The sequence below is a fragment of the Sminthopsis crassicaudata genome, chromosome 1 (assembly GCF_048593235.1).
Source record: "Sminthopsis crassicaudata isolate SCR6 chromosome 1, ASM4859323v1, whole genome shotgun sequence".
NCBI classification, from domain to species: Eukaryota; Metazoa; Chordata; class Mammalia; order Dasyuromorphia; family Dasyuridae; genus Sminthopsis; species Sminthopsis crassicaudata.
Genome location: NC_133617.1, coordinates 751,945,513 through 751,958,618, shown reverse-complemented (window position 1 = coordinate 751,958,618; position 13,106 = coordinate 751,945,513). Strand labels below are relative to the sequence as shown.

Here is a 13,106-nt window from a genome sequence, read left to right as displayed (position 1 = left end):
CAGATTTTTTTTCCAACTGAGAGGATAAGTCCTAGCATTTCTAAAATAATATATATATATATATATATATATTTTTTTTTTTTTTAATGTGGTAGGTCACTCCATCCAGGGAAAAATAAAGGCATTTCTGATTCATCTGGGAGTCAGCTCAGGCATTTGGCTCCCAAGGAGACCTTTTTTACCTTTGGTTTTGGAGTGATTCAGTTTTTAGTGGAGACGAGAAAGTAGCTTCATGTCTCACTTTTCTCACCCCCTCACCATGTCTCAGTTTTCTCTCATCCTCCCCTTCACCTCCTCCCCACCCCTGCCCCCAAGCTTTTCATCTTTAAGCAACTCCCTGTCATTGTGGTACTTTCTGAATGATCAAAGCCCTGTGAGTGACGCAGGAGATTAACCTTGGGAAAGGTGACCCTACCTTCCTGAAGAACACTAGTTCAAACACCAGGGATCCTCATTATGGCAGATCCCATTCTGTTCTGTGGCCTTTGCAGGTAGCTGATGCTTGAACTTGTGGCGTGATAGGAAATCTGATGGTATCAGTGCCTCTAAAAGAAGAGAGCAGAGGGGATTGTGAGGTCACTGAGGGAGGACCTGGCTGCCTTCCAGGAAGGAAATATGACTTAGAGAACATTATCTTGATTGTAACTACTTTTAAGAGAAATCTAACATTTTAATTTTTCTATTTACTCTCTCTCTCTCTGTATTTATTTATTTTTTATTTCTATAAATTCTTTTTTTTACTGAATATTTTATTTTCCCCAGTTACATGTAAAACAATTTATCATATTTGTTTTTAAAACTTTGAGTTCTAAATTGTCTCCTCCCCATTGAAAAGCAGGCAATATTAATATTTGCTTTGAAAAGTAGGAAGTCTTTTTATTTTTGCATTTTATCTTTATCTTTGCATTTTATTGTTTTCCCCAAGTTTCCTTGGAAGAGAGGCAAATAGATGTATTAGCTAAAAGGCTGTCAGAATGCCCTGCCTCTAACACTAGCTAAGTGGCTATCAGTGAATTTCTTCTATCCTCAGTTTCCCCATGAGTAAAAAGAGAAGGATAAGGATGATGGTAATCATGTCATTCCCTTTGTAGGATTGTCACAAGACTCATGTAAGATAATCAAGAGAAAGGGCTTTACAATCTTTCAAACACTGTGTTATCATCAGTTGCTAAATGGGACAAGGAAAATCTAAAGAAACCCAGCCATCTATCTTGAGAAGGGCTGGGTTTGAGGTCCTCACCAACCAGTGTCTTTTGCTCCTCTCCAAATTGGTATTCAACTGTCAACCAACAATTTATTGAGAAAATTGGGCACAGAAGCTTGGACATCGATGTGAAAAAGGAAGGGCTCTTACTCATTGCCAACTACACAATAGTTTAACCAAAGCATACCGCATATCCAAGAATATATGATTATTTTCATTTTTCTGTCCTCATTTTGGTCCTCTAAATGTGGAGCAGATCTACATGGAGGAAAGGGAATCTGGATTCAAATCTTGCTTCTGAGACAAGTCCCTAAAGCTCTCTGAGTCCAGTTTCTTCACTTCTCAAATAAGGGAGTCAATTTAAGTGATCTCCATGGTGCCTTCCATTTCTAAATCTATGATCTTTTCTACTTGTAATTCTATTATCTTAATTTATAGTCCAAAGGGAGAGGTATGGCGGTTGGTGGTCTAGTCTCAATAGAATCATTCTCCTCAGCTTTGGGGATAATTCTTTTGGTGACTCCCCTTCAGTCTACCTTTGAATCTCCAGTTTAAGACACTCAAATGGATCCTCCGCTGCTTTTGGCTTCCTGGTTGCAGATGTCAGATGCTGCTCACTTTCTGGCCACCATCTAACTACCTAAGCCCAAGCCAAAGGGTTGTGAAGGCCCGGGATGCTCCAGCAAACGGGCAGGGCTTGCCAATGACTTATTTAATCTAAACCATTTGATGAACCCTTAATCACGGTCTCCTGAAACACGTCTGCAGCCAAGGCCCTCAGACATTCTCCTGATGTTCCTATTTCAGGCCGGGCTCTTTGAAGATGCACCAACTCTGGCTGCACCAGCCAGGAGGTTTGTCTGCCCTTGACCCCAGAATAATAAGTCAGATGCTGAGAACACCCCGAGTCATTCGGATTTTTCTCCACAGTCATGTTTCATGTTTAGTTCCCCAGATGAGATAAATCAAAAATGAAGCTTTTGGAGAAACATTTTTCATAGGAAAAAAAATTTTAAAAAAATACACTGGCTTGTCAGCAGAGCCAGTCTCTTTGCTGTGGCTTTTTTTTTTGGGGGGGTAATGTTTTTAGGCTTTTCTGTTTGAATAGGGGAAAAAAGCAATGACTAGAACCAGAAGATTTACAAATGAACTTTCTCTCTGATTCTTTGCTATCTGTGTGACATCACTTGACATTTATGTACCTCAGTTTCCTGATCTGTAAAATGAAGAAATCCAGACAAACTTGGAGGTTACTTTCAGGCCTATGGTTATGATCTGGTGACATACCCATCAAAAAAAAAATCTATCTGTCTGTCTATCTATCTATCTATCTATCTATCTATATATCTATACATTATATACATATCTATATCTATCTATAGATAGATAGATGATAGATAGATAGATAGATAGATAGATGATAGATAGATAGATAGATAGATAGATAGATAGATAGATAGATGGATAGATAGATAGATATAATGTATCACTCCTAGTTCCTGAATTAGAATGAAAGACCCATGACAGAGAAAGGAAAACCAAGCAGTCAGTTTGGGATGGGGTTTGAGGGCACAGCCTTTATTTTCAATCTCTGCCAGTTTTGTCTCTGGACAGAAATTGCCCAGAATTTACTGGTGTAGAAATTCTTGTTTAATGGCTGTCACAAGAAAAAAAAGGCACTATAGAAAATAACCCTTCAGCCCAAGAAAGGCAGCTCTTGTCCTGAAAAGAACTTTGGTTTTTGACCAGCTTCCTAACTGGAATTGCAAACACTGTCTCCAAAGCCAATCCATCTCCCTGGGCGTTAGTGAGGGACTGCTGGTGGGCAGAAGCTAGACAGAACCCTGTGGGTCAACTTCTATTTGAGTAGAAATGTGCAATAATATACAGCTCTCTGCTGTGTACACTTAAGGGAAGGCCGAAAGACACCCCGGGGCCATGCTAGTACCTAGTTACCACTAACATGGGGTTCCTATAGGCTGCTCTTCCTTCTAGGGATGGGAGCTAATTAGCATGTTAGTGCTCAGGGTAGGTGCAGCTTTCCAGCCCTTTCAGAAATCCTGACTTCTCCCCAGGGGTGCAGTAGCAGAGTATTAGACATCTGAAGTGAGAAGCAGCAATCCTTTTCAGGTCCAGGATCCAAGGGAAAAATAGTGTCTTCCATCCCAGCCACAGGTTGGACCCATGACCCTTTGCTCTGGTTGCAGTGGCTGACATCAAGATTTGGGCCCAATATCTAAGATGTTTTGGCAGAAGGATGGGGGGGTATTCAACTCCCCTCCCCGTTTTTGAGCTAGCAAAAGATGGAGAAAGAAAAAGAGGAGGAAAGGGAAAAAAAAAAAAAGCGGGAGGAGAAAGATGGAGAATATTTTCTCTAGCAGCCCTAGAATCCTGGTTTGTGTGGGAAAAGAGGGTGAAGTGGAGACCCCCTTGTGCAGATGGTGGGACCCTGCCCCCAGAATGCATGCCCCCAGAGGCCCAGGAGGCTGTGAGCTCCCAGCTCAGTTGCCTGCTCCGGCCCGTTAGCTCGCAGCGTGCTCCCAGTGAACCACCAGCAGGTGTTGCTCAAGGTACAGAGCTTCAGCAGGCAGACAGAGAAAGAGAGGGAAGGGAGGCAGGAAAAGGAGGAGGCAGGCAGGCAGGCAGGGAGGAGGGAGGGGGCAGCCAGGCAGGCAGGGAGGTATGGAGGGAGGGAGGGAGTCAGGAAGGGTGGCTGGCTGGCTGGCTGGCTGGCTGAGGAGCCAATGGAATGAATGGACCTGACTTGGGGGAAGAGAAGGGGGAGAAGGAGGAGGGGGAGGGAGGAGGGAGGAGGAGGCGAGGAAGTGATAGCAGCAGTATAGCAGCCCAAGCCAGAGACGAGGCTGTCTCAAAGGAGGGGGAAGCAAGGGACCCCCGGCACCAGATACTGCTCAGCCCAAGGTCGGCAACGCTGGAGATCTGGGAGTCTGGCTTCTCTATTAGGTTGTTTAACCCTCTTGTTTTGCTTTGACCCTAAACACCCATTCTGGGGAGGGTGCCATTGAGAGTATTTGGAGAGAGAGAGGAGAGGAGGAGACAGAGGAAGAAGAAGAGGAGAGACAGAGACAGACAGAAAAAGAGACAGAGAGAGACTAAGAGACAGAGAAACAGAAAGAAAGAAAACAGAAAAAAATTACCAAAAACAAGGCCTCCTTGGTTGTAGCCTTAGCAACCACTATGAAGCTCTCTCTCCCAGACATGCGTCCATTGCTAGGTGCTGGAAACTGATCCTGAGCATCAGTGTGTTCCATAGTCTTTAAAGAGTAATTGAAAGCAGCAAGATCTTTAGCCCTGTCTTTAACAGTCAGTGGCTGTTTCTCTGGCCTGGTAACTCAGCTCATGTAACTCTTAGAGGCTGGTGGGTTCTGTAGTCAGTAAGAACCCTGGTCCTGCAGTTCAAATTCAGTGCGGGGATGTCTCTGAGCCTCAGTTTCTTTATCTGTAAAATGCGCTAATAATAGCACCTACCTCCCAGGGATGTTGGACTCAAAGAATATAACAACTATCCAGAACTTTGCAAGTTCAAAGACCAATATAAATGTTCTTGTTTCTAAGTAGCCCCTCAGCCACTCTACATGGCTCAGTCATAAAGCATTTGTCAACCCACATTGATTGAGTCTTTGAACCACAAGTTCATTTAACAAAGAAAAAGAAATTAGACATTTTGGAGCTCTTTTCCTCCCTCACAAAAAGTGGTTGAATATGTGGCCATCTGTGGGAGACTTTTCCAGAATAAGTGCTTCATCCTTCTTGGGGTATCTCTAGTCATTCCAAGAGCCCTTATGAAATACCAGGTGGGGCACAGTGGGGCATGGAGGTTCAGGTCATCTCCAGTGCCCGACAGAGCGAGACCCCTTCTGTTTTGCTGTGTGTTCATGCAGAAGTCATTTCACTTCTTTGAACTTCATTGTCCCTCCCTCCTCCCTGAGATGGTCAGGGTGACCCAGGGTGACCCTTAGACCACCAAGTCTGTAGAGCTAGTACAATGTTGAATTAAGATAATGTACATAAAGTATTTCCAAACTTCAGAGTGCAAAGTAAATATCGACTGTTCAATGTGCACACGCATGCATGCACACACATACGAGCACACACAAGCACACGGAGACACCGTCTTCAGCCAGCTGGGACTATCCTCCCCGAAATTTCAGCCCTGCCTCCCCTGAAAGGGACCTGTTGAAACTCTCCCATTCAACAGAAGGCCAGGAGCCTCTGCATTTTGCTTGTGGGCACAGTGAAAAGTTTATTTTATGCATGTTAAATCCTGCAAACAAAACAACATATCTGGTCATCTGGCTTCCATTAGCTCCCAATTTTGCACATTTTATCTGACTCCTCCTGAAAAGCTGGCTTGGACTCCAAGGGTTCCCCTTTCACACAGGCCATCTAGCCCCTCAAAATTCTCACTCAGGCTTTCTGCTTTTAACCTGAGAAACTTTCCTCTTATTCTGAAAAAACAAAAACAAAAAACAAAAACCTTCATCTCTGTGTATGAATCTCACGGTATTAAACTTCTGTTACCACAGAGAAGAGTTGGGGGGGGGAGGAGAATACTTCTGAGGAATGATTTCTGTGAAGAGCAGGGAAATGAGAGGAGTACCCTTTTTTTTTCCCTACGTCCCCAAAATTATTCCTGACTTTAAAAACTGCTTCAAGAATAAAAAGGAGACTTCATTTTCCAATCAAACTGTAGTCCTGCGGGGGCGAGGGGAGGCAGAAGAAGGGCTCCCCAGCCTTGGTATGGACAGGCATATTTTTCAAATGCCTTTGAGATGAGTTGCTCTCTGAGCTTGTCCCTGTCAGATGACGGTTTCTCTGAAAGCAGGGACCAGTGCTGTGAGGAAGCAGGCTGGAAATGGAGAGCCGAATGAATGAAGTGACCCCTGTGCTTGGGAGAAGTCAAACTGAGTCTGGGAGGAGATGGCTGTCCCCCCACTGCGTCTGAGTAGTAGGGGAACAGTTGTGAGCTGGCTCCTCAGTGTGGGATTGTGAGCTGGCTCCTCAGTGTGGGAGGCCTGCTCACTTCTCATTTTCTCTATTAAAAGGCTGAAGATTCACTGGCTCCGTGTATCACCCAACAGTTAGTGTCATCTTAGACAAATAGGGTTTTCCATTAGATAATGAATTATGAGAGAAATATGTTTCACACTGGAAAAACCAGTCACTTGCTGATGTAATGCTAACTAACCAATCCCAAACAAAGCCCCAGCCCTCTTCAGTTTGAGTGGTACCAATGTGTGAGTGTACAAATCAGCAGTCTGGTATAAAGCTTCCCATTAGGAATACTACCAAGAAGCTCTTGCCTTCCTCTATCCCCATTCAAGGAGAGTGTGCTGGTGGGAGCCCCGCAAACAACAAGGTAAAGAAATCTTTCCAACTTTTCTAGAGGGCCTGGATGTACCATTTACAAAATGCAAAGCTCCTTGGTTACTGCTGGGTCTGTGTGGGCTGGGGAGGAGGGAGCCTTGCAGGTTACTGAGGAGGTTTGCAGGAAGGGATGGGGAGGGGGCTCCAGGTCCATCCAGGAGGCTGATGCTGAGTCTGCAGTGGACCCCAGACAAGGTATCATAAAACCTGGCTTCTCTAGCACATCTCACTCAGCATCCACACATGAAGAAATGCACATGGGAGAGGAGAAGACTTTTTTTTTTCCTCCTTTCAGACTCACATTCATAAACAATAAATCCAGGGAACACCCACCCACCCACAGACACCTAGGGTAGGCCAAGTCACGAGAAGGGGCTGCTGCAAACAGGACTTATTTCCACTCCCTTCTGCTTCCCCCTTTCTGGCTTTCCTGCAGTCACTTAAACTTTTAGTACTCTTTCGGAATCACTTGTAAAACTTAATTGAATTACAATATGTTTGGGGCTTGTGTTTACGAGATTCCAAATATTTAAGTATATCATCTGAAGGATTATATTACACATATATGTTTAAGAGGAGAGGACAGTGCAACTGCCTTCTCTCCCCCTTCTATCCCCCCCCACAAAAAAAAGCAGGAGTGAGGGAGTGCTTGACACATCCAGAGCAGTAACGAGGTCATAACTGAGCTTAGCTGATCTCAAAGCACAAATGCAAGAGGGTGTTAATGGCAAGGAATGCCTTATAAAGTGTTCTTCTGGAAAGAGTGGGCACTAGAGGAACTGCATCACACATTGTTGATTGTTCATTTACCTCTCTTATTTTAACTTGTTTCCACAATTACCTTCCATCCCTCCATGCTCAGATATTTTGCCCTCGTTGTTTAAGGGGATCAGAAAGTCTAGGGGGGGAGGAAGCTTTAGAGATGATGTTTTTTTTTTTTTTCAACCACAATAATGATGCTGAACTGTAATGTACTGTACACACTGGGTGCCAACATATAAGCCGACTACCGAAATAGAAAGGGTTTCTGTGTGGGAGAGGGAAGCCCACAGAGAGGCAGGTAGGGGGAGCTTTCAGAGAGAGACACCTTCAAGAAACTTCTGCAGGATGAAAGAGAGGGGCAGAATCTAGACAATAAGGGAGAAGCAGCCAGAGAGGACCCTCCTGGAAAGGCACCGGTTTAAAAAGTCTGCTTTGTCTTTCATTTGGAAAAAGAACATAAAAAAAAAAAAAGATGCCTCGCATCTTTTCTCTGAGTAAAAAGAAACACACTAAAAGATAGGATTCATTAAAGAGCTGGGAGACAGAGGGGTCCAAGTTCAAGGGTAGTCACATGATGAAGTAAACCATCCCACAATTTACCTCCTAGATTGGTTTTCCTACAACAGAACTGATCAGTCAGGCACCAGAGTGCTCAGGGTGCAGAAAATAAAGTGAGGGAGAGTTGGATCTGTGAAGGAAGCAGTAAGCTGCGTGTGTGTGTGTGTGTGTGTGTGTGTGTGTGTGTGTGTGTGTGAGAGAGAGAGAGAGAGAGAGAGAGAGAGAGAGAGAGAGAGAGAGAGAGAGAGAGAGAGAGAGAGAGAGAGAGAGAGAGAGAGAGAGAGAATATGCTGGGGAAGAGAGATCCAAACAGTAGGCAGTCCTGTACATGTCACATTCAGATATTCTTCCCACTCTAGCCTCCTCTCTCTCCGCTCTCTCTCTCCCTCAATCTCTGCCTCTCTGTGTCTCTCTGAGTCTGTCTCTGGCTCTCAATATCCAGCTGCATTTTGTAGTTGAGAAATGCGGACTATATTCTGACCCCCAAACAAAAGTATTGTTCCTCTGTCGCCTTCAGATCCCTTGCCAGTGTGGCTAACCTTGGACATTTAAATGTGAATGAATAGGGGAGAGGAACACCATCCTTTCAGCTGCATTCCGGGTCCGGCTCCCTTCCCCCTCCCCCATGCCCTAGCTCCCCACTTCCCCCATGGAGGCTTCCATCCGTCATTTGGTCGCAACGCTCTCACCTTCAGAGCCAGGTGACTGTCCAAGGCTTAACAAGGGGATAGTTTCCTCCCTCCTCCAATGCAGTTGGTTTTGCTTCTTTAAACTTTTTTTTTTTAATTAGGAAAAAAAATAAAATCAGGAGGGAGAGGTAGAAGAGAGAAAAGGGAGGGCACTCGGAGCAAGATTCCCCCCTCCCTTTATAAGAGGGAGAGTAACCTCTCTCTATACATACCTACCTAGATTATGAGATTGGTGGTATTTGAAGAGAGGTGTGCGTTAGGGAGCAAGGATCATAAGGAAGGCAGCCTGTCAGAATCTGGGCTGTTCCTCCCCCTCCCTACTCATACATAGCCTTTACTCACAGACAAAACTCCCTCCCTCTCTCATTCACATCACTCACTTCAGGCCAATCCGTCGATCGTTCTCATCTCTCTCTCTCTCTCTCTCTCGTCTCTCTCTCTCTCTCTCTCTCTCTCTCTCTCTCTCTCTCTCTCTCTCTCTCTCCCTCTCCCTCTCTCTCTCCCCCTTTTCCTCCTCCTCCTCTCTCTTCTCTCTCTCTCTCTCTCTCTCTCTCTCTCTCTCTCTCTCTCTCTCTCTCTCTCTCTCTCTCTCTCTCCTCTCTCTCTCTCCTTCCCTCCTCCCTCCCTCTCTCCCCCTCTGTCTCTGTGTGTCTCTCCCCCCTTCTCTCGCTCTCCTCCCTCTCTCCCTCTCTCTCTCTCTCTCTCTCTCTCCCTCTCCTCTCTCTCCCTCTCTCTCTCCCTCTATCCTACTCTGAGACAGTCAGAACCTGAGACAGTCAGAACTCTCCTCCCTGACAGCCACAGTCGTCCAGCACTTACTGCACTCGGAGAGGGAAGGGACCTACAAACCAAACTTCACAGAAAACTTTTTGTTCTTGTTCCAGAGAATTTGCTGAAGAGAAGGAAAAAGAGCGAGAGAGAAAGAGAGAAGGAGAGAGAGGGGGAGAGAAAGAGAGAGAGAGCGAGCGCGCGGAGGAGAGAGAGAGAGCGAGAGAGAGAGCAAGCGAGCGAGCGAGCGAGCGAAGCGAGCAACCCCAGGCCCACTGGCTGCCGGAGGGAGGGGGTCAGCTCCCCGGGCTTTTAAAAGCAGCGTAGCCCCCCAGCTCGGGCGGCCAGCATGCCTGGGCTCTCGCTGAGAGGCTTCCTTTTGGCGCTCTGCTGGATCCGAGTCAGGAGCTCCCCCACGCCGGGCTCGGAGGGCGCCAGCCCCGGCCCCGTCCCGGAGTGCCCGTCCTGTGCCCTCAGCAGCCTGCCCAAGGAGGTGCCCAGCTCGCAGCCCGAGATGGTGGAAGCCGTCAAGAAGCACATCCTGAACATGCTGCACTTGAAGAAGCGACCCGACGTCACCCAGCCGGTGCCCAAGGCGGCCCTGCTCAATGCCATCAAAAAGCTGCACGTCGGCAAGGTGGGCGAGAACGGCTACGTGGAGATCGAGGACGACATCGGGCGCCGGGCCGAGATGAATGAGCTCCTGGAGCAGACCTCCGAGATCATCACCTTCGCCGAGTCAGGTGGGTGCCCGCCGCTGCGCCCCCGCGGCTCCCCACCCGCGCCGCGCCGCACTCGCTCCGGCGCTCCCGGGCCGCCCGGGGAGGCGGGCTGCCAGGGGCGGCCGGCCGGGGAGAGGCGGCCCGGGACCGAGCGCCTTGGCCGGGCACGGCTCGGGCCAGCGGCTCCGGCCCGGAGCCGCCCGTGCCCTTGGCGGCGCCTGGGCACACGGGCAGGGGCGAGCGGCCTGGGCGCAGCATCATCGAGCGCTCCCGGCGGCGGCGGTGGGCAGCCCGGGCACGGAGCTGGCCGGCCCGGGGGCTGCCTCGCTGGGACCGCTCCCGGAGCCGAGGCGGAAACGCGCGCTCGCACTGCCCGGCTCGGCCAACCCCGACGGGGGCGGGAGGCGGGGGAGGGCGGCGGGAGGATGCCCGGGAGCCGAGCCCAGAGTCGGCCGGGCTTCCTGTGGCGGTGGGTGCCCGGAGCAGCGGGGAGCCGCGACCGCTCGTTCCCGCTTGTCGGTCGGTCGGGGGGGAGCGGGGTGGCGGCCCGCCCGGGCCGCGCCGCGGGGCCCCGAACTCCGGCCCCCGCGTCCTCCCGGGGTTATTTTTGTTTTCCGCCTGGGGCGGGGGCGGGGGGGAGAGGGAGAGAAGTGTCTGAGAGCGGAGGTGCGGCCGGCCGGCCGGTGGGAAGGCGCCGGAGCCGGGATGCCGCGGGCCGGCCGCAGCCAGACGGAGCGGGCCGGCCGGGCAGAGGCCGCAGGGCCAGACGGCGGGCGCTCCGAGCGGATCGCTCCGCAGCGGCCCCGGGAGCACACGCACCCTGGGCGTTAGCCGGGAGGACTGGGGCAGGCGCACTTGCTCCCTCTGAGCTGGCATTCACATGGGTAACATTTGTAACACTGACTTTTGCCCTCTGAACCAAAAAAAGAAAGCCGGGAAAAAGGAGGCTTGTTCTGGGGCAGTTTCGGAGAGGCCGCCCCCTGCCAAGGAATGCAAGCTTGCTGGCCGCCCCAGAAGCCTTCGGGCCCTCGTTCCCGAGAGGCAGCGCTCTGGCGGGGCGCGCGGGGGCTCCCCGATGCCCGCTTGCCCGAAGGGGGCCGAGCCCATCCAGAGAGGGAGCCCACCAGACCCAGGGCTTTTCCCCACCCCGGGCCGCCGGCCCCGCTGCGGCGTGGAGCCTGGGTCGGCAAAGGGGCACCGCGATCCGGGCCAGACTTAAGACTCTGCGGCCCCGAAAACCTGTTGGCTCCGAGGTCCTTTTGCAAGGAAGAAGTGCCAGGTCAGGAAGTGCCCGGTCCCCCTGCCAGCCGGCTTCCCGCTGCCCTCGGGCAGGCCGGGCCAGCATCCCGCATTCCCTCGTGCTGACTCCCTCCAGCCTTGGGGGGCTAGGGACTCCCACAATTCCTTTCTACCTAGTGAGTCTGGGGGCCAGGACCAGTGTACATCCTCCTAAGCCATGTCGCTGCCGGCCAGGGCCCTTGGCACCCAAACGTGGTGGGCACTTTTCTGTGGCTGCTATGGCACCTGCCTCTGCCTCCTGTACCTTCTCAGCATTGGCTTTAGCCCGGGTGCCACAGGACCACCAGCCCGCTGACCATTCAGCTTGCTCTTTAGCCCCCAGAGGGGCTGCTAGCATCTAACCTGAGCCAGAGCCTTGCAGCTCCTGGAGCGGCTCTCTGGCTGGGACATCAGCAGGGACATCCTTGCCCCTTTGGGCCTCCCTTCCCTCTTCTGCCTCTTCCTTTCCAAAATAAAAGCAAGACTGCTCTCCTCTCCGATTCCCGGCAGGCCTTGCCTTTACTACCTGCTAAGCAGTTACTCTGAGGGAACCAGAGCATCTACTAGTAAGGAGTTAAATGAATCCCCCATTGTCTAGAGTGGACCCTCGCGATCGGAAGCCCTCCCCTTCTTGGTGGGAAGATGGGGAAGCAGGATGAGTGGGGCTTTGCCTGTGGCAAAGATTGGGGGTTTTCTTTGGAGCCGTCCTCCCCCTATAAGAATAAGAGCATTTCATCATCTTCCAATAGGGTAAACTTTACCACCAAAGAAGGAAGTGTGCTCCACAGGAGGAGTTCTTAACCTGAGCTCCGAGAACTTTTTTTTTTTTTTTTTTTTTAACTTTGTTAACTGTATTTCAACATCATTGGTTTCCTTTGCCCTCCTATAGATTTTATATATTTGGGAACACTGCTGGTTTTGCCAGGCGAGCAAAGGGGTCCATCTGACCTAGGTCAGGAACCCCTCCGCCCTGAGACAGGGGATTGGCCAGGACCTGCGGCCCCGTGAGCTGATGATCCCAGAGTAGAAAATCTTTAAGCAGAAGAGGCTTACTGAATAGTGTCACCCAAGTATCGTCCTTCAGGACCTCCAGGCCCGGTCAGGTCTTCCTTGCTAAAATCTTTTCTGTAATGCAAGTCTGAGGCGGGGGAATGCTTGCCCAGTTCTTTGTCATGTGCCCCCTGGGGCCCAGTGAGGGCAGGGGGTGCCATGGGCAGGACTCGGAAGCCCCCATGTCATTTTTGGCAGGTGGAGGGCTTTCTCTCCAATCCTGGATTTTAAAAGCAGGAGAGGGACAACTGGGCTGCTGCCGCCCTCCATCCCCAGGTCTTCCATTCAGGAAAATAAAAATGTTGTCCCCTTACTGACCAACCCAGAGTTCGATCTGGAGCTTGGGGAGCTCTCCAGTTGGCTGGGTCCTTCCCTCCACCTCCGAGATGGCCTCCTGGGATTGCCCTGTTTCAGAGAGCAGGTAGAGAGAGGGAAAGGGAAGGGGGGGCAGCGTCACTCAGCCTGGCAGGTGGCTCTTCTAGTTTTGCCAACGTTGCTGGGGGGGGGGGGGGAGACGGGGGATGGGCTGTTTTATTAAGAAGGGAGCTTCTTCCTCAGGGAGCTGTTGAGCTTTGGGACCGTGGCCAGGCCAGAGGCTGAGGCTGGCAGCCTTGCTAGCAGCCAGCTAGGTGCCCCGCTCCGAGCAGCCCCAGGCAGAGCAGGGAGGGAGGAGGAGGGGAGAGATAA

General features: G+C 50.4%; 1 protein-coding gene and 1 long non-coding RNA gene across 3 annotated transcripts in view; one reads left to right on the top strand and one right to left on the bottom strand.

Annotated features, from left to right (window-relative positions):
• LOC141552081 (uncharacterized) overlaps nt 1-13,106 on the bottom strand; it is a 21,418-nt gene that overhangs the window by 2,524 nt on the left and 5,788 nt on the right. The window contains exon 2 of the long non-coding RNA XR_012485052.1: nt 416-545. This is a non-coding gene — a long non-coding RNA (uncharacterized LOC141552081). The remainder of the gene's footprint in view (nt 1-415; nt 546-13,106) is intronic.
• Nucleotides 6,456-13,106, top strand: part of INHBA (inhibin subunit beta A) — a 22,420-nt gene continuing 15,769 nt past the window's right edge. Inside the window, exons 1-2 of one of the 2 annotated variants that reach the window (XM_074284506.1) lie at nt 6,456-6,584; nt 9,486-10,112. In XM_074284506.1, the coding sequence (XP_074140607.1) occupies nt 9,719-10,112 (394 nt within the window). In that variant the 5' untranslated portion in view covers nt 6,456-6,584; nt 9,486-9,718. Of the gene's footprint in view, nt 6,585-9,374; nt 10,113-13,106 lie in introns of those variants that run through there. The other variant, XM_074284505.1, reaches the window with a different exon arrangement.